The sequence below is a fragment of the Xenopus laevis genome, chromosome 4S (assembly GCF_017654675.1).
Source record: "Xenopus laevis strain J_2021 chromosome 4S, Xenopus_laevis_v10.1, whole genome shotgun sequence".
NCBI lineage: Eukaryota > Metazoa > Chordata > Amphibia > Anura > Pipidae > Xenopus > Xenopus laevis.
The window spans coordinates 128,409,781-128,437,554 of record NC_054378.1 but is presented as its reverse complement, the minus strand read 5'-3'; the positions used below and the strand labels follow the sequence as shown (position 1 = coordinate 128,437,554).

General features: G+C 41.8%; 1 protein-coding gene across 3 annotated transcripts in view; it reads right to left on the bottom strand.

The window, feature by feature from the left end:
* pxk.S (PX domain containing serine/threonine kinase S homeolog) overlaps positions 1–27,774 on the bottom strand; it is a 55,983-nt gene that overhangs the window by 5,955 nt on the left and 22,254 nt on the right. The window contains exons 4-18 of one of the 3 annotated variants that reach the window (XM_041561858.1): positions 26,355–26,541; positions 22,821–22,898; positions 22,665–22,738; positions 22,471–22,545; positions 21,197–21,301; positions 19,589–19,690; positions 19,319–19,480; positions 17,704–17,821; positions 15,643–15,721; positions 14,580–14,628; positions 13,714–13,791; positions 12,908–12,994; positions 11,037–11,106; positions 10,777–10,836; positions 1,782–1,816 (exon numbers count right to left, since the gene is read on the bottom strand). In XM_041561858.1, the coding sequence (XP_041417792.1) occupies positions 1,800–1,816; positions 10,777–10,836; positions 11,037–11,106; positions 12,908–12,994; positions 13,714–13,791; positions 14,580–14,628; positions 15,643–15,721; positions 17,704–17,821; positions 19,319–19,480; positions 19,589–19,690; positions 21,197–21,301; positions 22,471–22,545; positions 22,665–22,738; positions 22,821–22,898; positions 26,355–26,541 (1,341 nt within the window). In that variant the 3' untranslated portion in view covers positions 1,782–1,799. The remainder of the gene's footprint in view (positions 1–1,781; positions 1,817–10,776; positions 10,837–11,036; positions 11,107–12,907; positions 12,995–13,713; positions 13,792–14,579; positions 14,629–15,642; positions 15,722–17,703; positions 17,822–19,318; positions 19,481–19,588; positions 19,691–21,196; positions 21,302–22,470; positions 22,546–22,664; positions 22,739–22,820; positions 22,899–26,354; positions 26,542–27,774) is intronic. The other 2 variants (XM_018241185.2, XM_041561857.1) reach the window with 2 other exon arrangements.

Below are 27,774 nucleotides of genomic sequence, written 5' to 3'. Positions count from 1 at the left end.
TGGAAAATCTATGGGATGATTTGAAGCAGACTGTCCATGCTCGGCAGCCATCACATTTAACTGAACTGGAGAGATTTTGTATGGACCAATGGTCAGAAATAGCCACATCCAGAATCCAGACACTCATCAAAGTCTATAGGAGGCGTCTAGAGACTGTTACATTTGTAACTAAGTATTGATGGAATATCTCTGTTGGGGTGCCCAAATTTATGCACCCGTCTAATTTTGTTATGATGCATATTGTATATTTTCTGTTAATCCAATAAACTTTATGTCACTGCTGAAATACTACTGTTTCGATAAGGCAAGTTACACATTAAAAGGAAGTTGCTACTTTGAAAGCTCAGCCAATGATAAACAAAACTTCAAAGATTTAAGAGGGGTTCCCAAACTTTTTCGTATGACTGTATACAGGTGCATTTGTGCTTTCATGGAGAAGTATAATCCAGTGGTTATAGGGACACAGTCATCAGAATAAAAAGGTTGGGAAATGGGAAAATGTTTATTGGGCATCTCATTCCTGCTATTATTGTATAAACGCATATTTATACTCATGTGACTACTTCTACTTCCTTCCCACCAACTAACAACAATTCCGGTCATGCTTTATGGCAGTTGAGATTCTAGCTATCTGTATAACAGAACATTCTGTCCCAGTGGCTGCACAGATCCTATCTGATCCCCATTGTAAGCAGCAGTCCTGCCCTGCTTTATGGCAGCTGAGATTCTAGCTATCTGTATAACAGAACATTCTGTCCCAGTGGCTGCACAGATCCTATCTGATCCCCATTGTAAGCAGCAATCCTGTCCTGCTTTATGGCAGCTGAGATTCTAGCTATCTGTATAACAGAACATTCTGTCCCAGTGGCTGCACAGATCCTATCTGATCCCCATTGTAAGCAGCAGTCCTGTCCTGCTTTATGGCAGCTGAGATTCTAGCTATCTGTATAACAGAACATTCTGTCCCAGTGGCTGCACAGATCCTATCTGATCCCCATTGTAAGCAGCAGTCCTGCCCTGCTTTATGGCAGCCGAGATTCTAGCTATCTGTCCAGTGGCACAGAAAAATAATTGCTATAAGAAAACTTGACAAGGCTAATGCATAGAAATGCTTTTTTAATATATATAGATATAGATATAGATAGATATAGATAGATATAGATATATATATTATAATTATGAGTTATTATTACGATTATGAGTTCTCTGTTTGTCCCTGAGTTCTGTCTGTCTGCCTCAGCAAATGGGCAGATCTTTACCCCATTTGGCCATCCATGTTCTGGGCAAAGTGTCTGGCTCATCAGTTTTCTCAGAGCTGCACTGAAAACATCTGATCCCTGAACAAGCCTAACCAGATGACACACGATTCCACGTATGCTAATAAGCAGGGATGCACCAAACTTATTGATTTTGGATTTGGCTGAATCGCACATTTTTTGCACTGGATCCAGCCAAATACGGAATTAAATCCGAACACTCACTGTGAGCAACAACTGCCAACGCGTGCAGTAATTGGCCGTGCAGACACATATGAAATAACGTGTCGCACAAAGTGGGAGGCAAGTTTTTCACATTTTATAGGGTTTCGATTTGGTTTGTCCTAGTTCTTGGATTCCACCGCACTTGGATTCGGCTGCATCTCAAACTGAATTATTGATTTGGTGCATCGCTACAAATAAGACTTTTTCTTTACATTTAAAGCAGTGCGGCCTCAAGGAGTCTGGCAGCACCACCTCCACCAGGTGCATCTTTAATGAACAGACAACAGAGTGTTAGCTTACATTACCGAAAATTCACGTTCAAAATGATGCATGCTCTACGCGGAGACAGCCGAGGGGGGGAGAGAAAAGCACAGAGATCATTATTTATTAGAGACAAACTGACATGAATACACACAGTGTTATATGCCTGTAACGTTCAGGGCTGACTTACACTGGAAACTTTCACATTGTCACAAGGGGGATTTCTCAGTTTGGTTCTTGTATCTATTATATAACCATAGCTTCACCCTCTCTATTAGGTTTAGCACGTTCATAAACTTCCCCCAAAAGCCCTACCAGGAAACATCTATAGGTATTTTCATATATAAATACACCAATGCTAAACCTGACATATTGAACTACACATTTTCCAGACTCTCCATCTGAAATGCCATGTTCTCAGGTGGAGAAGTAACTGCTGAGACCCAAACTGTCACCAGAAGCAATGCCAGCACAAGAATGATAGGGGATCAGCAGTAACGTAACATGCAATGACAAGCGTCAGCAGGAGTGGGATAAAGGGCATTGCCATTGGGCTCTGGAACAAAGGGAACGTGTCCGCTGGAGGAATAAATGGCATTTCACCATCTGGCAGTTTGATGGGAAAGTGTGGGTTGGGCAGATGCCAGGAGAACCCTACCTGCCTGAATGCATAATGCCAACATTACACCTTGCTGAACTAGGTATCATGGGCTTGGGCTGTTTCCATGGCTTGGGCTCCTGGTTACAGTAAAGCCTTCAGTCTACAGGGTACAATGACATTCCTGATATTTCCGTGCTTCCTACTTTATGTAACAGTTTGGGGGCCCTTTCCTGTTTCAGCACAATAATGTCCCCCATACACAGAGCCAGGTCAGTACAGAATGGGTTTGCTGAGATGGGAAGAACCTGACTGCACAAAGTCCTCAACCCAAATGAGCCCCTATGAGATGAACTGGAACCCCCGACTGTGAGTCTGATCCCCAACATCAGTGCCCAACCTCACTCTTGTGACTGAATGGAAACAACTTCCAGCAACAATGTTCCAACATCTAGTGGGAACCTTCCCAGAAGCACCGGGGCAGTTATAGCAGCAAAGAGGAGGGGGAAACCCAACTGAGCCCCTGTGGGATGAATTGGAATCTCAATTGTGAGCCTAAACCCCAACATCGGTGCCCAACCTTAATAAATAAATTTCAACAGGGGCCAATTCCACTCTTGTTTTGCAACTATTGTTTGAAAGATTTACAAATATACACCATGTTAATGTTCATTGCCCACCATCTGGGCAATTCTGTAATTATTATTTTTAGCGGTTTAACACCCTTGTCCCTCCCTCTTCTGAATGGCCTGAATTGCACCTGAACAGCTCAGAAATACCCTTTGTTACTGATCTGTCTGTGCACATGCACCATAAAAAGGTCCACTTACGGTGAAACCTGGAGCTCATTATTCCCCAGAATAACCCGGGTTCAGAGTACTAATTATATGTTCTTTATACTCTAGGGCTGCTCTCTTTCCCATTGTCAGGCAGAAGGTGGGGCTGAACATGAATAAGAGAGCAGCCCAGAAGTAGCAAGTACACAGAATTACAGATCCCCGGTGTGAAATTATTAGTGGCGCTAATATTAAATTACCCCTTTGACATATTGCATGGTGTAGACTTGCGGATAAAGGAGACATTGTTGGGGCTGAATTTCATGAAGAACAAGAGAAGAGAAGGACACCCTCTCCAGGGCCGTGTTCTATTGAGAATTTAGAGGGAATCTCTCAATCTCAGAGGTTGAAAGATAAAAAGTCAGGGCTTGTGCTGCTGGGATCAAGCTCACGGAGTCAATAGTGAAGCACACATGGAACAAGAAAGAATGGGCAAAAAAGGAAAGCCAGGAGATTAAACAATATTATTATCAATATTTACACTAATAATTAATGATTTGTTCTTGTTCTGCCCAAAAGATCTGTTCTGGAGTATTTATCTTGTCAGCTCGATTGTACTAATAAGGGCTAATGACTGCTCCCACCCAATGTCCCCTCCACCAGGTTCTCCACTAACAAGTTACCAGACTGTGCCTACAAGGAATTAAAGGGAACATTGCTCCTACCCCAAGCAAACTGCATAAGTGAGAACCACCCACTATATTAAGTGATGAATCTACAAGTGGGGTGCAACTGTCCCAGCCAGGAGGTGCTTTGTTCTGTCATGCGAAGGATGGGGTGCGTGCAAAGGGGTCCCATTGGGGCAGTAGTTACTGGATAACTTGAATATCAAACAGAATGGCTAATTGTAAGATCTAAGTGCCCTTCGGCATATGTCACCTATATGTCACCTATAAAAATGCAAATACTCCAGCCTAGAGGATTCTGGGAGCATTAGTTATACAACAAGGCAACTGAATTTCCTTTTCCCATTGTGCTCACATGGCAGCTCCTTCCCTGGCCCCTCTGTACATAGCGCTAGGAACAACAAGCAGCAGGACACAGACATCAGACAGGTGTAATTATGTCCAGTTGCTGAGAACAGAATGGTTGTGGTGTGGGGTAAGACATTATTTTGGGCCCATGGGCAGTAACCCAGCAGTGGGGCAATAACAAAGCTTTCCAATGGCCTCTCATCATCTAAGAAGAGAATTTACATTATTTAAACATTCATTTGCGGCTACATTTTAAAAATCCACATTGACGCCAATGGAGAATTTTGCATGGAAAATGCTTTGAATTACACAGCGACGAAATGGCGAACATAAGCTGCAGATTGTGCAATGGTGGATAGAGCAGACATGGATTCTGGGCAGCTGGAAAGGCGGCGGCATGCTGGAACAGCTCATGGCAAGCAATGTGTATAATGGGCAACCTGCTGCCTTTGTAATCACACTGCAACTCCCAACTCTGGCTGGCAGTAGGATGCTGGGAGTTTTGGGGGATAGGAGGATAATTCAGGCTCAAGGTTGGAATCCAGGACACTCCAGGCAACATTCCGGTTTGGCCAAACTGTAACGGCAGAAACACACTCAGATTGGGGGAGATTAGTTGGCTAGCGACAAATCTGTTCTTCAGGGTGACTAATCTCCCCAAACTGCCTCCCCGCCGGCTAGAACGTAAATCGGCGGTGGAATGGCAATCGATCGCTTCGTTTTCTGAAGTTGCATAATGAGGAAACTTTGAGCGACTTTGGAAAACAAATCGATCCGAATGCCATCTCGCCGCCGATTTACATTCTAGCTGGCGGGGATGCAGTTCGGGGAGATTAGACGCCCTGAACAAGAGGAGATTTGTCGACGGGCGACTAAACTTCCCAATCTGAGAGTGTGTCTCTGCCCTAAATGTTCAGATGACCGATCCAAGCCCTTGATTAGAGTGGCGACAAGTCAAAGTTTTTGCAATGCAAATTAGGTTTGAGATTTAGTTCAGTAATCAGAAGAGTCACTCATGGAGAATTTGGTATCCCAGACACAACCACAACCCATGCCTTTTCAGGATAAATATACTTTCTTAGTAGTACGTGCCACTGGATAGTAACAAATATAAAATCTCTGGCTGCTATGAGCTACTGGGGGCACAAAATGGGGGCTCAAGGGAAAAGCTATGAAAGAGCAGTATTTACTGATGTGTATCTGGTCGATATGATGAAAGTCTTTATTAGTTCACTTATTTTGCTGGTTGCCAATTCCTTCTGAAGTTATAGTTTCCCTGAACCAGAATATACATGGGGCCGCGAGGGAGGATACAAAGGGAACAATAAAACAGAGCAGGTTCTGACCACCTTTTATGGCTCAGGAGTCTGGCAGATGACAGTGGAGGCGGGACTGGTGCCCCTTTGGGGTGTGGCTAAATCACCAGGGGGCAAGTTGTGATGAGTCAATCGGCAACTGGCTGATCACTGCCTCATTCACTAAAAAGTCCCGTCCGAATTTCTTAATTTGGACATTTCCTAATATACACAACTAGGGCACGCGAATCAAGATTTATAGTGTGAGCAAACACAAAACCTGACTACTTTGCAACATCACCCCCTAGTGATTGCACAATGCACAGTCCTCCAAATAGCCAGGGTCTGACATACAGAAATATAGAATATTCTATCACTAAATCAGGCACGACTGTAAAAGCCTTAAGCCTCGCCTTTGCTTGGATCGAGGGGTGGAAAGGGACCAAGAACAACTACTGTTCAATATATTAGTAAAACAAATTATTATCCCTTCTCCCATATGTATAAATACAAATATACAGAGAAGGAATGTTCTGGGCACACAATAAGCTATACCCTCATACTGTACTGTCTAAGGGAATCAATATGGCACCTCCTCCTCCCATATGTATAAATACAAATATACAGAGAAGGAATGTTCTGGGCACACAATAAGCTATACCTTCATACTGTACTGTCTAAGGGAATCAATATGGCACCTCCTCCTCCCATATGTATAAATACAAATATACAGAGAAGGAATGTTCTGGGCACACAATAAGCTATACCCTCATACTGTACTGTCTAATGGAATCAATATGGCACCTCCTCCTCCCATATGTATAAATACAAATATACAGAGAAGGAATGTTCTGGGCACACAATAAGCTATACCCTCATACTGTACTGTCTAAGGGAATCAATATGGCACCTCCTCCTCCATATGTATAAATACAAATATACAGAGAAGGAATGTTCTGGGCACACAATAAGCTATACCCTCATACTGTACTGTCTAAGGGAATCAATATGGCACCTCCTCCCATATGTATAAATACAAATATACAGAGAAGGAATGTTCTGGGCACACAATAAGCTATACCCTCATACTGTACTGTCTAAGGGAATCAATATGGCACCTCCTCCCATATGTATAAATACAAATATACAGAGAAGGAATGTTCTGGGCACACAATAAGCTATACCCTCATACTGTACTGTCTAAGGGAATCAATATGGCACCTCCCTCCTCCCATATGTATAAATACAAATATACAGAGAAGGAATGTTCTGGGCACACAATAAGCTATACCCTCATACTGTACTGTCTAAGGGAATCAATATGGCACCTCCTCCTCCCATATGTATAAATACAAATATACAGAGAAGGAATGTTCTGGGCACACAATAAGCTATACCCTCATACTGTACTGTCTAAGGGAATCAATATGGCAACTCCTCCTCCCATATGTATAAATACAAATATACAGAGAAGGAATGTTCTGGGCACACAATAAGCTATACCCTCATACTGTACTGTCTAAGGGAATCAATATGGCACCTCCCTCCTCCCATATGTATAAATACAAATATACAGAGAAGGAATGTTCTGGGCACACAATAAGCTATACCCTCATACTGTACTGTCTAAGGGAATCAATATGGCACCTCCCTCCTCCCATATGTATAAATACAAATATACAGAGAAGGAATGTTCTGGGCACACAATAAGCTATACCCTCATACTGTACTGTCTAAGGGAATCAATATGGCACCTCCTCCTCCCATATGTATAAATACAAATATACAGAGAAGGAATGTTCTGGGCACACAATAAGCTATACCCTCATACTGTACTGTCTAAGGGAATCAATATGGCACCTCCTCCTCCCATATGTATAAATACAAATATACAGAGAAGGAATGTTCTGGGCACACAATAAGCTATACCCTCATACTGTACTGTCTAAGGGAATCAATATGGCACCTCCTCCTCCCATATGTATAAATACAAATATACAGAGAAGGAATGTTCTGGGCACACAATAAGCTATACCCTCATACTGTACTGTCTAAGGGGATCAATATGGCACCTCCTCCTCCCATATGTATAAATACAAATATACAGAGAAGGAATGTTCTGGGCACACAATAAGCTATACCTTCATACTGTACTGTCTAAGGGAATCAATATGGCACCTCCTCCCATATGTATAAATACAAATATACAGAGAAGGAATGTTCTGGGCACACAATAAGCTATACCCTCATACTGTACTGTCTAAGGGAATCAATATGGCACCTCCTCCCATATGTATAAATACAAATATACAGAGAAGGAATGTTCTGGGCACACAATAAGCTATACACTCATACTGTACTGTCTAAGGGAATCAATATGGCACCTCCTCCTCCCATATGTATAAATACAAATATACAGAGAAGGAATGTTCTGGGCACACAATAAGCTATACCCTCATACTGTACTGTCTAAGGGAATCAATATGGCACCTCCCTCCTCCCATATGTATAAATACAAATATACAGAGAAGGAATGTTCTGGGCACACAATAAGCTATACCCTCATACTGTACTGTCTAAGGGAATCAATATGGCACCTCCTCCTCCCATATGTATAAATACAAATATACAGAGAAGGAATGTTCTGGGCACACAATAAGCTATACCTTCATACTGTACTGTCTAAGGGAATCAATATGGCACCTCCTCCCATATGTATAAATACAAATATACAGAGAAGGAATGTTCTGGGCACACAATAAGCTATACCCTCATACTGTACTGTCTAAGGGAATCAATATGGCACCTCCTCCTCCCATATGTATAAATACAAATATACAGAGAAGGAATGTTCTGGGAAAACAAAAAGTTACAGTTGAAAATCACCCTACTAGTAAATAAGATTTATATCACCATTAGCATCTCCAAGGTACTGCTCTGGTCACTCTGATGATGAATACAAAAATAGTCACACCCCTGTGTATTTCCCTTCAAAAATGCCATTAGCCTTTCAGAAATAAGCACAGGGTATTGACACGTTTACAGTTATTGCCAATATATAAATCTAGTGGGCTAATAATAAAAGCTGATATCTGTCAATTTCGAATTGGCAGTTGCCCAACAGAACAAGCAGCAGGTAAGTAGGCAGAAGTCACAATGTGTGTAACATAGAGCAAGCGTGACAAGGCCAGGGCAAATGACAGCGCATGACAAGCCTGTGGGTAGAAGGATTAGTCCTGAGTGAGGCAGAGGGAAGAATGCCGACCAGCAACAGGTATAGAATGATGCCCATTGGATCCAGGCCTGTATTCTGATCCAATGGCACTTACCTGTCAGAAGCCTGAGTTTGGGATTTCAGCAGTAATAGAACATGCCAACACTTAGACTGGAACAATCTCACACATACCTACCGACGTTATGTACCCGTGTGGCCCACGTGAGTGGGTTGTTTACCTTTAAATTAATGTTTAGTATGACACAAAGAGGGATATTTTGAGACACTATGCAATTGGTCTTCATTGTGGTTTTTGCATTATATCGCTTTTTTTACTCAGCAGCTCTCCAGTTTGCAATTTCAGCACCTATCTGGTTGCTAGGGTCAAAACTACCCTAGAAACCAGGCAAAGGCTTGAATGAGATACTGGAATATAAATAGGAGAGGGTCTGAATAGAAAGATAAGTAAAAAAAAGTAATAATAACAATAGTTTTGTGGCTGCTGGGGTCAGTGACCCCCATTTGAAAACTGAAAAGAAGCAATCAACTAGATTTTCATTGCACAGATTAACCGCCCTGCATAATGGGCTTAATTGAAAGCCAAAGCAGTTACAAAGGGGTATATGGAGAAGGGTGTTTATGCAGAGCTCATTATCTCTAGTTAAAGTAGAGTTATAAAATTACTGAGAGAGTAGTGACTATGAAAACCCTAACCCTAATAATAAATAAATAAAAGAACAGGCAGAATACATTTCATCATAAGTTCTATTTATTTTACTCATGTTAAATGGGTGGTTCCCCTTTAAGTTAACTTTTAGTATATTATTGAATATTCAGTTCAAAGCAACTTTCAATTGGTTGTCATTATTTATTTTGTATAGTGTTTAAATTAATTCACTTCTTTTTTGGAATCATTCCAGCTTTTAAATGGGGGTCACTGACCCCATCTAAAATGAAATTCTCTGTAAGTCTACACATTTATTGTTATTGCTACTTTTTATTACTTATTACAACAAATAATAGAAAATGAAAACGAATTGCAAATTGTCTCAGAATATCCCTCTCTATATCAGTGATCCCCAACCAGTAGCTCGTGAGTAACATGTTGCTCCCCAACCCCTTGGATGTTGCTCCCAGTGGCCTCAGAGCAGGGGATTATTTTTGAATTCCAGGCTTGGAGACAAGTTTTGGTTGTATAAAAACCAGGTGTACTGCCAAACAGAGCCTCAATGTAGGTTGACAATCCACATGAGGGTCTGCCAAATGGCCAATCACAGCACCTATATGGCACCCCAATAATTTTTTTCATGCTTGTGTTGCTCCCCAACTCCTTTAATTCTGAATGTTGCTCACAGGTTCAAAAGGTTGGGGATCCCTGCTTTACATCATACAAAAAGTTTACACAAAGGTAAACAACACCTTTAAGAAAAGGTCTATTTAGGTGTATACTGCCCCTTTAAGCTGGATACGAATTAGGCTGGATAGGGGAGCAGTAGATAGCACTACCCAACCCAACCTCAAACAATTAACTAGCAATTATTATGGTAAACCAGATATTTCCTTAAAGGATAAGTAAACCTTTAAAATAAGTGAATGAAAAACTGATGAGGGGGCTATTCAACGTTTGCAATGTACATTCATTATTTATTTTATTTCCAAGATATTCAGAGATACATGTGCTGTTAATATGAATGAATTTTGCTACAACAGCGCCACCTGCTGGTCATTTTCCCACCAGTCTGACCAGCAAGTAGTCAAGGAAGTTGTCAGGAGAAAGAAAGAGGCTGATGTTCTTCTGCTTAGGAAAGGTGTGAGAATAGTTTCTAATTTTATTCCTAAGCAGAAGAACATCAGCCTCTTTCTTTCTCCTGACAACTTCCTTGACTACTTGCTGGTCAGACTGGTGGGAAAATGACCAGCAGGTGGCGCTGTTGTAACAAAATTCATTCATATTAACAGCACATGTATCCCTTAATATCTTGGAATTAAAACAAAATAAATAATGAATGTACATTGCAAAATTTCTTAGAATAGCCCCCTCTTCAGTTTTACATTCATTTATTTTAAAGGTTTACTTATCCTTTAATTCTCAGCTGGTAATAGCCCACGATACTGACCTGCTGTACAAGGAGGCGTCGGAGATGAAGGGGATGTTAGAGGAGAACTTGCCCCAGAACCTGTTAAACAGAAAGAGTAAGGAATAAATAAACAAATACACAAAGCAAGTCGAGCAAGTGATACAATAAAGGGGATTGTGCCAATGAACAATAATAACCGGAATGGATTCCTGCAAAACATGTGTATATTGGGTATAGTTACAATATGCCTTTTGCTCAGCTCCTGGCATTGCCCAAACAGAAGGTGATGGCACACGTACCAGAATTATTTGAGTTGTTGGACTTCATTGCCTGCTCCTCCCCAGTGTCACAATTTGTGCGCTTTGATTTCTAAATGTCAAAAAATAAACAAATGGGTTACGTTATCATGTCACATCATTCGGCAAATGCACGGTTGGATCGTAACTATCATCTAAATAGGAATACTTTACCTTTAGGGTGGTGGCACACGTGAAGATTCAGGGGGAGATTAATCGCCCAGCGACATATCTTCTCTTCTTCGGGCAACTAATCTCCCAAAATGCCTTCCCGTCGGCAAGAAAACAAATCAGCAGGATGGCATACATTTCAGAAGTCGCCCAAAACTTGCCTCACAAGGAAACTTCGGGTGACTTCGGAAATCCGTATCAATTCGTATACCATCAGGCCGGTGATTCGTATTTGTCAGGATCAGCCCGGGACTTGAACTCTTGTTGTGCTCTTCTGGACACTTGCAGCATTTACCTTGTGAGCCACTTGGGGCTGATCCTGAACTCGTGTTTAATGTTTCTGTTTATCTGCCTGTTCACAGTATATTTCCTCCCTGTTTTCCACCCACCTCGTTTAGCCTCATGTGTCTCCCATTCCTAATCACCTTCCCTTTATAAACCCCGCCCTGAGCTTTGAGTCATTGAATGTAATTTGTTTGTTCCTGACCTGAATCCTGTTACCTGAATCTTGTTCCCGAATCGTTATCAGAATCTCGTTACATATAGTAATTGACGGCACCAGTCAGCGATTTATTATCTTAAAATGCCTTTGTTGGGACATAGGCTCTGACCCCAAACACCCGGCAACGTTTCAGACCACTCTCGGTCTTTTCTCAAGCCCTCAATCAGAATCTCGTTATCTGAATCTCGTTATCTGAATCTCGTTATCTGAATCTCGTTATCTGAATCTCGTTATCTGAATCTCGTTATCTGAATCTCGTTATCTGAATCTCGTTATCTGAATCTCGTTATCTGAATCCTGTGACCTGAATCCTGTGACCTGAATCCTGTGACCTGAATCCTGTGACCTGAATCCTGTGACCTGAAAACCTTGTTATCTGAAACCTGGAAACCTTCATTCTTGGAAACCTTGTCTTTGAATACCTTGTACTTTGTTCCTGAGTGAGTAACTTTTGTTCCCATGTTCCCCATTGTTCCCTCACCTTGTGGATACCCTGATTAGCCTTTTTTGCCTGTTCCTGCCTTTTTGTTTTCTGTGTTCTGGCTGCCATTAAACCTACAATTTACATTCATCATGTCTTTGCCTCCAATCACCTATGGCTACACCCCTGGGCTTCCACCATATCCACTCCCCATGGAGTGGCTATCCTCGGTAACAGCGGTTCACCGTTGTAAACCTTACAGTATTCTTGCCGGCGGGAAGGCATTTTGGGGAGATCAGTCGCCCGAACAAAAGATATGTCGTGAGATATGTGGGCGACTAATCTCCCCCGAATCTTCACGTGTACCACCACCCTTACTGGGAGAAGCAAGGCCTTTGAACTAAACTCCCAGCCTCGAGTTATTTGAAAAATCAGGACCAACCAGTGCAGCTTGTGTAATTGGAATTTCTAGAAGTTTCTCAGGTTTTCACATGGTTGTTAACCTATCCCAGTCCCACTAGGAACACAAATAGAGAGATACCCTGCCCCCGAAATAAATGTAAATTTTAACAATTACCATTATTTGAAATTATCTGTTCATTGTTCCTTTTAACTTCTCCAACCAACAGGGTGTTTTCTACATTTAGAAATGGTGGTGTTCCAGCTACTGTAAGTCCTAGCCTCCCCCACAACAGCTACGCCACAGGGGATCCTGGGACATGCAGTCCATAAAAGCTGCACAATCACAGTCTGGATACAGATCCAGCAACAAGCATGTACCTTTCGTGCCAAGATCTTCCTTTTCTTCTTCTCTTCCTCAGATCCATGGTGAGACTGCGCCCGGGTGAGCCGTCTGTGCTGGGAGATCTGTAATGCAACAGACATTGGAACTGACTCCCGCAGCAGATCAGCAGCAAAACACAAGGATCATTATACAGATTATAAAACCTATGCAGGCTGTCAGTATTGTCCTTAGGACACGGATCTCTTCTCATGGGTCTATAGGTCCCTAATATGATCTGAACATTGTCAAATAACCAGATCAGCCAAATTTGGCCCAACCCCTGGGTGTCTGAATCCAGCAAAGATCTGATCCTTTAAAGGAACAGTAACGTCAAAAAATAAAAGTGTTTTAAAGTAATGAAAATATAATGTAGTGTTGCCCTGCACTGGTAAAACTGTTGTGTTTGCTTCAGAAACACTACTATTGTTTATACAAATAAGCTGCTGTGTAGCAATGGGGGCAGCCATTCAAAGGAGAAAAGGCTCAGGTTATACAGCAGATAACAGATAAGCTCTGTCTGTCTAATGGTGTTATCTTTTATCCATTAGTTAACCTGTGCCATATAGCCATTTTTCAATTTCCGCCATTGCTACACAGCAGCTTCTTTATATGAACTATAGTAGTGTTTCTGAAGCAAACAGATCAGTTTAACCAGTGCAGGGCAACAGTACATGATATTTTCATTACTTTAAAACACTTACATTTTTTGGTGTTACTGTTCCTTTAAGGACCTTGACAAATAAGCAGATCTTTTCATGTGCGGCTTTACTTTAGCTTCATATAAAGTATTATGGTTAATTACCAGTTTCTGTTCTTCCACAAGCCTCTTCTCAATACATTCTTTGGCTGTTTTAAGAGCCTCTTTTAATTTGGTAGGAATCTAAAAAGAAAAATAAAGACACAAGTCTGATTTTATTTTTTATTTTTTTTGTGCTTTTTTAGTGTAAAATAAAGTGCCTTACATTTCCTTTATTCAAATAAAGCATCAATTCTGTGTATATGACTATAATGTCCTTTAAAATAGCTGTGACAAACTAAAGCAGCTGCAATATCACAACAGTATGAGAATGCAGGTCATAGAGAACGCTGAACATTATTCATGTATTATAAGGGATAATGTACCCCCTACTGTAAATGATAAGGATATTAGAAGTCACTGAGGGGTTGTTCTGTGACCATATAAAGGCACAAGGCTGCAGGCTGAGTTATACAAGGAACTCTGAGTATCACTCATGTATTATAAGGGATAATGTACCTCCTACTGTAAATGATAAGGATATTAGAAGTCACTGAGGGGTTGTTCTGTGACCATATAAAGGCACAAGGCTGCAGGCTGAGTTATACAGGGAACTCTGAGTATCACTCATGTATTATAAGGGATAATGTACCCCCTACTGTAAATGATAAGGATATTAGAAGTCACTGAGGGGTTGTTCTGTGACCATATAAAGGCACAAGGCTGCAGGCTGAGTTATACAGGGAACTCTGAGTATCACTCATGTATTATAAGGGATAATGTACCCCCTACTGTAAATGATAAGGATATTAGAAGTCACTGAGGGGTTCTGTGACCATATAAAAGAACAAAGGCTATGTGTCCAAACAAAAGAATTTATTGAATGAATTATAAATTCCCTAAAATTAGGTTAGCCCCATGGTAGAATTTACCTTGAACTGAGGTTTTTCAGAATTTGTCAATGTCACATCTCCAAAGAGCCTAAAAAACAGATAAGAAGTATATTTTATATTTCCCAGCTGTAACACCATGGGAAGTACACAATGCAGAAATCTTTCTCAACAAAAAAGGTGAAAAAAAAAAAAACTAAATTTTGCCTCAGTTTTATGGTGAACAATAGCCAGTTAGCAGGTGGTGTAAGGCACGAGAGCAGAATGAAAGGAGTGTTGTGAAGTCAAGAAGAAGAAGGGAATGAAACACAGAGAGAGGAAGCAGGAAGGGAAAAGCATTAAAGGAATAGTTCAGTATAAAGATAAAAACTGGGTAAATAAAAATGTATCTAATATAGTTAGTTAGCCAAAAATGTAATATATAAAGGCTGGAGTGAGTGGATGTGTAACATAATAGCCAGAACACTACTTCCTGCTTTTCTGCTCTCTAACTCTGAGTTAGTCAGTGACTATAAGGGGGGCCCACATGGGACATAACTGTTCAGTGAGTTTGTAATTGATCCTCAGCATTCAGCTCAGATTCAAAAGCAACAGATATGTCCCATGTGCCCCTCCTCAAGTCTCTGATTGGTTACTGCCTGGTAACCAATCAGTGGAAAGCAAGAGAGCTGAAAAGCAGGAAGTAGTGTTCTGGCTATTATGTTACACATCCAGTCACTCCAGCCTTTATACATTACATTTTTGGCTAACTAACTATATTAGATACATTTTTTATTTTGCACAGTCTATCGATTTACCCAGTTTTTATTTTTATACTGAACAATTCCTTTAATGAATGGGAACAGAATGGAGTAAAATTAAGCAGGGATGGAGAGAAGGGCAGCAAGTGACAAAGCAGAGTGAAAGGAGAGATAAAAGAAGAGTGATGCTTTGATAGAACAAATAGTGATCTGGAGAGGAAGGGAATGTATAACAGTGGGCAGGGCTGGAAGTGGAGCAGAGATTACGATTAGGATAGAGATTAGGAAGAGAAGCAGATGATAATGATGGCGTGAAATGAGCTGATGACCCCCTTCCCATTAGTGTACATAATAAATGGACTCACGGCATCTGTAGAAGCTGGGCCACGGAAGGCATGCCACTTTTACACGCCTCGCTGGACAGGATGGATTCCAGGACAGAAACTGAAACACACATTGGGGAATTGGTTATAGTGAGATTCTGGAGAAAGTTCCAGTTATACTAGACTATAAATCATAGTCCTTTCCTGCATCACCTAAACTCACCCACCAGCAAACTTGCACAGTCTGCAAAGAAGCTCTGTCCTTACCACCCACCTAATAAAGAGAGGGCTGCCTCGTACCCAGCAGTACTACATTCCACAACAGCAAAGTATTCCATTTATAAAGCAAATTCTTTAACAAAAAATTAATGAACAAATCTTTTTTTAAATTGTAATAATAAATATATGAATTACAATAAAACGGAAGCCTCACATTCCATGTGTACTTTTGGTTGCCAGGGTGTCAGTGACCCCTGACGACCAGTATACAAGCTGGAAATAGGCAAAAATTGGTCATGGTAATGGTAATCATTTTAAAAAAAAATTCAGAATATATAAATGACAAGTTACTAAGAACAGGTGAACTTTTTTAAAGGGATTCTTTATGATGTGGAACTGCTTTCTGGCAGGCTGTTGTTTCTCCTACTCAATGTAACTGAATGTGTCTCAGTAGGACCTGGAATTTACTATTGAGTGCTGTTCTTAGATCTACCAGGCAGCTGTTATCTTGTGTTAAGGTGGCCATACACGGGCCGAAAAAAGCTGCCGACAGACCGAGTCGGCAGCTTATTGGCCCGTGTATGGGGGCCCCCAACGTGCTTCCCCGATCGAGAACTGGCTGAAAATCGGCCAGATCTTGATCGCATGGGATTAAAAATCCCGTCGGATCGCGGCCGCATCTGTTCGTTGATGCGGTCCCGCGATCCGGCCGCCCGTTTGCGTTCGCTAGGATCCGATCGTTGGGCCCTAGGGCCCACGATTGGATCAGCCCAATATTGCCCACCTCAAGGTGAGCATATCGGAGGGAGATCCGCTCGTTTGGCGACATCGCCAAACGAGCGGATCTCTCCATGTATGGCCACCTTTAGGGAGCTGCTATCTGGTTACCTTCCCATTGTTCTGTTAGGCTGCTGGGAGGGGGGGTGATATCACTCCTGGGAGTACAGAATGACTAACATTTATCAGAGCACAAGTCACATGACTGGAGGCACCTGGGGGTTCATTTATTAACACTGGGCAAATTTACCCATGGGCAGTTACCTATAGCAACCAATCAGCTATTAGCTTTTTGAAGCCAGCTGCAAGTAGAACAATGAATGCAGCAATTTGATTGGTTGCCATGGGTTACTGTCCATGGGCAAATTTGCCCAGTGTTGATAAATGACCCCCAATATGTCTAGCCCCATGTCAGATTTCAAAATTAAATATAAAGAAATCCCTTTTTCACTTGAGTGAGAAAGAAAGTTCTGTTCCCGTTAGGGGCCTACTGGGCTTAGTGTCAGATAACTTTTTGGCCTGCCTCACTAAGCTTAATTTATTTGTCTGTTTGTCAGCAAACTCATGCAACATCAGCAGAGAGAAGAAAGGAAATAGATGGAGGAAACCAGGCTGATATCTGATTTTATATTTAGCAAATTCAGTATATTCCGGCTCATGTGTGCACCCTCTCACTGCGATAACAAGTCACTGGGTGCAGGAAACGTTGCACAACCAGAGAGTGGGACAAGTCACTACATTTCCTTTATTACAGACAGGCTCTGGCAACATTACTGAGCAACTGATAATTCCGGGAAACCATAGTGTTCAATAGAACAAATACCAGAAACCCAGCGTTCAGAGCCAGTGACTCATATCTGGGGGCTAAGTGTTGCGATCACAGGGTTACAGAACCAATTTCTAGAGGTTTGAAGCAAATTTCCCATCCCCAGGGGGGCTCATTATCATCTCCAGTCCGGGAGCCGTGACAAACAGCCGTAACTGGAACCAGGCGAATGCATCAATAACCTCGAGCTGCTGCAGTTCATTCAAAGTCCCTTGATTAATTATAAAAGAGAAAAGGCTACCAGACTGCCCCCAATATATTGGAGATATTCTATAACTTACCCACAGACATGGACGGAGCTGGGGGGAACTGATCCAGAGGAATGGAGTCTGGGGGGCGCCCGTAGGTCATTTCATAAAGTAAATGGCCAAAGCAGTGCACGTCAATACTTTCTAATGTCTTTAAGAGAGAAAACAATTTATTGAAGCTCACTTAATTACTTCTAGAAATGCGACCAAACAAAATATGGAATTTAAAGGAGAACTAAAGAGTAACTAAAGAAATAGCTAGAAATGTTGTACATGATGTTTTGTGCTTCTGTACCAGCCCAAGGCAACCACAGCCCTTTAGCAGTATATATGTGTCTCCAAAGCTCCCCAAACAGACCTGTAGAAATCTAAACATGGCGTTTAAAGGAGAACTAAACCCTAAAAATAAATATAGCTAAAAACGGCATATTTTATTCAATTCTGATGCTAATTGCACTGGTTTCTGTGCTGCCATGTAGTAATTATGTGTATTAATTACTAATCAGCCTTATATTGTGACATTTCTATTCTATGTGTACTGTATATTGTGAGTGGCTCCCTAAGCTCAGTAAGTGACAGCAGCACAGAGCATGTGCAGTGAATCAGCAGAAAAGAAGATGGGGAGCTACTGGGGCATCTTTGGAGACACAGATCTTTACTGCTAAAGGGCTGTGGTTGCCTTGGGCTGGTACAGAAGCACAAAACATCATGTATAACATTTCTATCTACTTCTTTAGTTAGGCTTTAGTTCTGCTTTAAGAGAAATGGCCCCATTTGTTAAAGGCATGTGTGGGTGAAGTGAATAGGCCTTGAATAAACAGGGCCATTTCTTTGAGGGGACTTGCATTTGGTGCTTTTGGGAGCCTTTGTGGGTTCTACTCCTGGCACTAAGTGCTTATAGGTGTCCTGTGTGATAACCCAATATATTCAGCATAACACAAGCCTGTGTTTCAGCCAATCATATTCATCACATGCAAAGCACTAATAATTTGGTGCAGTGCCCCATAGGATCTATCCACTGCGCCCCTAAAGACACTGGGGCTCATTTATAAACACTGGGCAAATTTGCATCTGGGCAGTAACCCATAGCAACCAGCCATGAGCTTCTTTTTTTTTTCAAGCCAGCTGCAGGTTGAACAGTGAAAGCAATCATCTGATTGGTTGCCATAAGTTATTGCCCAGGTGCAAATTTGCCCAGTTTTTATAAATAAGCCCCACAGGCTTGCTGTGCACGATTATGGCAACAGCACAAAACTAATTAGCAGAAATGACATGCAAAATGATTGCAAGGTTCTGCTCATTGGCACTTTTCACATGACAACCACAGGTTTGGGGCCATTTCCAACAAGTCACATTTCTGGTCCGGCCCTGCTTCCCACCTGCTGATCTTGTTAGGAATCTTTTGAGTCAGTGACTCTGCACATGCTCAATGCTGCTATGCTTAGGGGCCATGGGAAATCATAAACACTGAAGGTTGCATCTGACATAAAAGCATTACAGTGCTACGCAATATGTTGGCGCTATATAAATACATGTTAATAATAATAATTTATGGTTTGAGGTTTAGTTTCCCTTTAAGGCCACTGATACACTGCAACATGTAGCAATAAACTCTATCAATACATCAGACGCTATACACACAACTTACGTTTATTTTCCTAAATTGTGAAAAATAGGAACGATAAAAGGAAGGAAGTCCCAGCAAAGAGTTCTCTAAATCCATCAGCCGGCAGTTGTCTCCCTCCAGCATGACGTTCGATGCATGAAGATGCCCATAGGGGAACCCTCTGTCATGGAGGAACTTTAGAACCTGGGGGGGGGGCAAAGCAAAGTCAGATAGAAGCACAGACTTTGCAACGTCACAGTAACACAGTGGGTGAAAATACACTGTCTCATACTAAAAGAAAAACAATGTTACCTCTAGTATCTGTCTCCCATAGGATTTAATCTGATATAGCTCCAGACCTTGAATTTTCCTGGGATTGCAGTATTTCTTTAAAAATGGATCTTTAGGTTTTGCCTTAGGAAAAAATAATTGAGGAATTAATTTTACATAATGAACATCAGTCATGTACTATAGGGGATAATGTACCCCCAACTGTAAATGATAAGGATATTAGAAGTCTCTGAGAGGTTCTGTGACCATATAAAGGCACAAGGCTGCAGGCTGAGTTATACAGGGAACTCTGAGTATCACTCATGTATTATAAGGGTTAATTTACCCCCAACTGTAAATTATAAGGATATTAGAAGTCACTGAGAGGTTCTGTGACCATATAAAGGCACAAGGCTGCAGGCTGAGTTATACAGGGAACTCTGAGTATCACTCCTGTATTATAAGGGTTAATTTACCCCCTACTTTAAATTATAAGGATATTAGAAGTCACTAAGGGGTTCTGTGACCATATAAAGACACAAGGCTGCAGGCTGAGTTATACAGGGAACTCTGAGTATCACTCATGTATTATAAGGGTTAATTTACCCCCTACTTTAAATTATAAGGATATTAGAAGTCACTAAGGGGTTCTGTGACCATATAAAGACACAAGGCTGCAGGCTGAGTTATACAGGGAACTCTGAGTATCACTCATGTATTATAAGGGATAATGTACCCCCTACTATAAATGATAAGGATATTAGAAGTTACTGAGGGGTTGTTCTGTGACCATATAAAGACACAAGGCTGCAGGCTGAGTTATACAGGGAACTCTGAGTATCACTCATGTATTATAAGGGATAATGTACCCCCTACTGTAAATGATAAGGATATTAGAAGTCACTGCGGGGTTGTTCTGTGACCATATAAAGGCACAAGGCTGCAGGCTGAGTTATACAGGGAACTCTGAGTATCACGCATGTATTATAAGGGATAATGTACCCCCTACTGTAAATGATAAGGATATTAGAAGTCACTGAGGGGTTGTTCTGTGACCATATAAAGGCACAAGGCTGCAGGCTGAGTTATACAGGGAACTCTGAGTATCACTCATGTATTATAAGGGATAATGTACCCCCTACTGTAAATGATAAGGATATTAGAAGTCACTGAGGGGTTGTTCTGTGACCATATAAAGGCACAAGGCTGCAGGCTGAGTTATACAGGGAACTCTGAGTATCACTCATGTATTATAAGGGATAATGTACCCCCTACTGTAAATGATAAGGATATTAGAAGTCACTGAGGGGTTGTTCTGTGACCATATAAAGGCACAAGGCTGCAGGCTGAGTTGTACAGGGAATTCTAAGTATCACTCACGTATTGTAAGGTATAATGTACCCCCTACTATAAATCAAAAGGATATCAAAAGCCACTAAGGGGGTTCTGTGACCAAGGTCCAAAGCTGCAGGCTGACTAATATGGAGGGTCAAATCCATGGTGCTTTATAATATCCGTATTTTTTACAATAGGGGTATGTAATCCACTAGATCCGTTTCAACTCATATCCCACAGATAAGCAACTGGAAATATACCAATTTATAAATTCTCTACAGATGTTTCTCGTTCAGTCCAAACGTTGTGACCTACCTTGTAGATGAGGTCCTTGAGGGTCCCCTTCTCATTAAATGGCCTGATTATTAGAGCCGACGATTCACTGGCTGTTGCCAAAGTGACGCGATAGATGTAAGGATGCTGAAAAAAGAACACATTTCCAATGCCTGACAAACGTGTGCATTCTTTCTTTGCTGGACAGTTCAGGAAACAATTCCCTACAATAAAGTGACATGGGCAAACACTGGTGCCAGTTCCAAGTTAGTAGGCTATTGTCTCAAGGCCTAAAATGATCCTAAATCAGTTATTCATTGGGTACGGTGCAAAATCCTATCAGCAGAGAACTGAATGGGGCCATGGATGCAAAGAACAGAGATATGGTGTATGCAAAAGTGGCAAGAATCTCATTGGAACACCCTCTTGCATTAAACAGCCCCACTAGCCCGGGGGCATTCCGGATATTGCAGGAATACAGCTACCAGTTACCCTTTATATTCTGAAGTATACAGACAGTTACAGTTTGACAACATATGAGTAATGTATGCTTGTGCAACACGGTTTGCATCTATTTGAAGGGCGATATCTGTCTATGTCTTTCTTCTAACCCACTGTTCCTCAATCACAGGTCCCAACTGATGCAGAATTACGACTACCAAGCTGCTATTATAGGATACTGGGAACTGTAGTTCTGCAACATCTGGGGACATGAGATAAGGAAACAGCAAGATCTTTTAATGAGACAAAATGCACATTTAGGAACACTTAAAGCTTGTGTCTGTTAAAAAAATAAATGTATTTCTTAATTACTCCCCAGAAAATAAAAATGAGAAATAATGTGAAACAGTGTGGTCAGAGCGTGATTAACCAATCAAACCCTCCCAAATCTCCTGGCACAGAATGACTGGGGAGCGACAGGTTGGGGATTCCCGATTCCATCTCTGTGATTCTATTGGCTAAAGGCCCGTATACACAGGCCAATAAAAGCTGCTGACAGACCAATCGGGAGCTTATTGGCTCGTGTGTGGGGCCATCCAATGGGCTTCCCGGATCGTTAAAAAAAACCGTCGGATCACAGCTGCATCTATGCGCGTATCCGACCGCCCATATTGGATACATTATGATCCAATCGTTTGGGCCCTAGGGCTCACGATCGGATCAGCCAGATATTGCCCACTTCAATGTGGGCATATCTGGAAGAGATCCACTCGTTTGGCGACTGCGATGGCCACGTTAAGGGACATGTGAGCAGACAGCGATAGCCATTGGCAGCTGAAAGTCTAAGGAAGCAGAAAGACAAAGGCAATACTTACAGACCAAGACTGAAGCAGTTTAATTGCACATTGAAAATCCTTGTCTTGCAGGTACTTGTCAGGTCCCAGGTCGGCCTATAAACACAGACCAAGGCAGAGGTTTATATTCCAGGGCAAGTAAGGCATGAGGCTATGGAAAGGAAAGGGTGCAACTGCAAATCTCAGTAGCTACAGTAAATAATAAAGTCAAGTACCCAGCTCAACACAAGGTGGTCTTTTGGCTGACTCTTGCACTTCATTAGGAAGTATCTTTTCCGCAATCTCCACCCTGCAAAAAATAAAAGGTTCAAGGGACTGACAGTGCCTCCTGCAGAAGGTACTTATAGATATTATCCCTTTATATCTCTTACCCATATCCTTCAAGGGCTCAACTACCTCCCACTTTGGCTCAGAGCGGAAGAACATGGACACCTGCTGAAGGGCGATTTCTGTGTAGAGAAAGAAGAGAATGCATGAGATGGTACGGACTCCTCACTTTGGCCTGTCATGGTGGGCTTTTACAGGGTTCCATAATTTATATAAAGTAGGACTGTGGCCCTTTAACTGTTTTGGTCTACAATTCCCAACCCCAAAACTGCCAGACATTCACAGGTTTAGCAAACTGATGCTGTTGCCATCTTGTCCTATTGCTGCCATCTTGTATTACTGTAGCTCAGTTAGACCCGAGTTACAACATGAAGCCAAATGTTGTTTTTAAACCCCTGCATGGGAACCATTACAGACGTCACTGGATATTAGAGCCTGAGCAACTGCATTAGATTCACAGTGCAGACAACTGGTCAGATTTATCAAGAGTCAAATAGTAAATTCAAATTTTCAAGTTTCAAAATTCACGAATGTAAATTCAAATGGGAGATGTATCTCCCACCTCGACCATGGAAAGAGTCTTAATTCAAATATTCTCCACCTAAAACCTGCCGAGTACATGTACAAGTCAATGGCAGAGGTCCATTGGCCTTCCTATCATTCAAGTTTTTTTCAGGAGAAAAATTAGATTCATACGAATTGAATACGATTCGAATTTTTCGGGTTGGAACCATTCGATCGAGTATTGGACATTCAAAAATTTTCTTAGATAACCTCCCAGTAGAATTGTGAGTATATTCGTATTTAAAAAAATTCACATGAATTCAAAATTCGACCTTTGATATATGGACCTCTAACTGTGTATATGAATAAGCACTTACCCTTATTTAACCCTAAGGAGGAATAATGTGAATTTGTCGGGGCTTGGAGAATCAGGAATGAGGGAGGAAGGACAGAGCAGTGGTTACCAGGTGCTTATTCCCAGGTAGCCCCACCAGTCCCAAATAACTGAAATATGAGGAATGTGAGCATTATATGATTCTGCCTGGTCTTGTGGCTCATCTCCCATTTGATAAAGCCACTTCTGTTAACAGTACTGTACCTGTACTATAAAACAGACATACAAACCATACCTTTAGACTGTAAGCTCTACAGGGCAGGGTCCTCCATCTTAATCTGTATTGTAATTATATTTGTGTGAATTGTATTTCTAATAATTCACTTATTGTTCCTTATTAACGCAGTGACCCCTTGTTTGTTACTACTAATTTATTGTTTTGCTGTACAATGCTTTGCGCTCAAGGAGCGTAATACAAATAAAAATATACATACATACAGTACAAACATACCCTGAAAATCAGATCTGCAACTGGCTGTGCCACAGACACACACACAGACACACACACAGACACACACAGACACACACTCACTGACACACACACAGACATACAGAGACACACACACACAGACACACACTCACTGACACACACACAGACACACACTCGCTGACACACACACTCACTGACACACACACACAGACACACACTCACTGACACACACACAGACACACACTCACTGACACACACACAGACATACAGAGACACACACACACAGACACACACTCACTGACACACACACAGACATACAGAGACACACACACAGACACACACTCACTGACACACACACAGACATACAGAGACACACACACAGACACACACTCACTGACACACACACACAGACACACACTCACTGACACACACACAGACATACAGAGACACACACACACAGACACACACTCACTGACACACACACAGACACACACTCACTGACACACACACTCACTGACACACACACACACACACACTCACTGACACACACACAGACATACAGAGACACACACACACAGACACACACTCACTGACACACACACAGAGACGCTGTCTTACAAAGTCTCCATAATGAGATATTTCCATAGAGATCCCTCAACAGACTAAATGGGTATGGGAGCTGTTCAAACAAGTAGAGGAACACAAACCTACTGAATGCAGGTATGATAACAGGTAGATGTGGAGTGTAAGCGCAGAACTAGCACTATATTGCAGCTTTCCATCTGCTAAACAACCTAATTGCTGCTTATTCCCACATGTCTAGTCTTCCTTCAGACATATTCAGAGCTAAGGAACCCAGAGTGATCCCAGAGATGTTTTTGTGAGCTATTAAAGACACACACACACACACATAGTGATACAACAGAGGACCCCAGGGAAGGGACCTGCACTAGAGCTGCCTGAAAATACCACCTCCAACAGTGACACTGAGCAGTCATTATTCTCTATGAGATTTCTGATGCGCAGTGAAGATTCAGGTTGTATTTTAAGACTGCTCTAGGGCCCAGGGCACTAGTATAACATTCCCCCATGGCACTGAAACACACAAAGTGGTAGACCTTGTAATAAGCCATGTAGTTGTAGCACAGCTTTTCTACATCTTCTCCTCTTATAATGTCGCCCGTCTGTGTTGGGATCTATTATCCAGAATGCTCCAGACCTGGGGCTTGCCAGATAAGGGGTTTTTCCGTAATTTGGATCTTCATGTCTTAAGTCTAATAAAAATAGGGATGCACCGAATCCAGGATTCAGTTCAGGATTTGGCCAGGATTCAACCTTTTTCAGCAGGATTCGGGCAAATCCTTGTGCCTGGCCGAACCGAATCCGAATCCTAATTTGCATAGTAAATTAGGAGCGGGTAGGAAAATGACGTGGCTTTTCATCACAAAAAAAAAAAGGACAATCAAGCTCACCGCGGTTTTCCCTGGCCAGGTGCTCCGTCTTCAGTGTCCCCACTGTTCAGCAAATAGACGGCACTTCTGGACAGAATTTATTATAGCAAAACTGCTGGAAAAGGCCTAACGCATTTCAGGATCGAGTCCCTTAATCATAGCCTATGATTAAGGGATTAAATCCCGAAACACATTAGGCCTTTTCCAGCAGTTTTGCTAAAATAAATTCTGTCCAGAAGTGCCGCCTATTTGCCGAGTTTTGTCGTTTTCATCACAAAAGAAGATTTTTTTCCCACTTTTTCCTTTCCTGCCCCTAATTTGCATATGCAAATTAGAATTCAGATTCGGTTCGGTATTCGGCCGAATCTTTCACCAAGGATTCGGGGATTCGTCCAAATCCCAAATAGTGGATTTGGTGCGTCCCTACTAAAAAAAATCATGTGAACATTAAATAAGCCCAATAGGCTGGTTTTGCTTCCAATAAAGATTAATTATATCTTAGTTGGGATCACATACAAGTTACCATTTTTTTATTACAGAGAAAAAAGGAAATTGTTTCAAAAATGTTGGTTTATTTGATTATAATGGAATGTATGGGAGACAGCCTTTCTGTAATTCAGAGCTTTCTGGATAAGGTGTTTCTGGATAACAGATCCCATACATGTATATGTTTACATTTACTGTAAATACAGGGCAATGAGCTCTGTGAAACCTTTTATATACCCGCACGCCAAGTAATGAAGGTACAGAGGCAAGGAACACTGACTGACAGCAATGAGACATGAAGGAGCTGCCATACCGGTGTAATTAGCAGAATAGTTGGTCGGGTCGAAGAATTTCTTAACCTGCTCGTAATTACACAAGATGTGATTGGAGGTGATGACATTTAGGTAATTCTGCAGGCCCTTCTGTCTCTCCGCAATAAACTGCCGATCCATATTCCCGATGAGCTTCTTAGGAGGGAGCGGGAGGCTCAGCCCTGAGATCTGGGAAGAGAACAAAAGAAATGTAGATGAACATTATGGCAGCTCCCACTCATATGTACAATATGCATTGCCAGCATTAACCAACACATTAACAGTGAAGCCCCAGTCCAGATAACAAGGCCTGCACTGATACTATATGCATTTTGCAGATTTCTGGGCAAAGAAGGAATATTTACTGCGAATACACGAGTGGCCTAATGTACATGCGCTCTATTTGCTGCACATCTGCCATGAGATCCAATCTACTCGCAATAAAAATAGCTCAGGAGAGAGGCAGCAGGAAACACAGGGATTCAGGAAAAAAAGGCATAAAACATGCAGAACAGGAAACATGAAAAATTAGGTCAAAATGTTGGGGGGGTTCTGCATATATTTATGGTTTTCCCCATTATATGCGGAAACATAGGAGTCAGATCAGCAGTGTTTGAGTTGGTTCAGAAATAGTGAAGATGGAGAGATTTCATGGGGCACACACCATTCACTAGACTACATTTCATCCATGTTTTCTCCTGTCTGCAGGGTAAGTGAATACAGTGACTCCCAACATGGCCTGGAACATAGTATTTGTACCTGGATAGAGAACTGGCTAAAAGATAGACTACAAAGAGTGGTGGTAAATGGAACATTGTCTAATTGGACCAGTGTTGTTAGTGGAGTACCGCAGGGCTCTGTACTAGGTCCCTTGCTTTTCAACTTGTTTATTAATGACCTGGAGGTGGCCATTGAAAGTACTGTTTCTATTTGTGCAGATGAGACTAAATTGTGCAGAACTATAGGTTCCATGCAGGATGCTGCCACTTTGCACAGTGATTTGTCTAAACTGGAAAACTGGGCAGCAAACTGGAAAATGAGGTTCAATGTTGATAAATGCAGGTTATGCACTTTGGCAAAAATAATATAAATGCAAGTTATACACTAAATGGCAGTGTGTTGGGAGTTTCCTTTAATGAGAAGGATCTAGGGGTCTTTGTAGATAACAGGTTGTCTAAAGGTGGCCATACATGGAGAGATCCGCTCGTTTGGCGATGTCGCCAAACGAGCGGATCTCCCTCTGATATGCCCACCTTGAGGTGGGCAATATCGGGCTGATCCGATCGTGGGCCCTAGGGCCCAACGATCGGATCCCAACGATGCCTAACGGGCGGGCGGATCGCGGGACCGCATCAACGAATAGATGCGGCCGCGATCCGACAGGATTTTTTGTCCCATCCAATCGAGATCTGCCCGACTTTC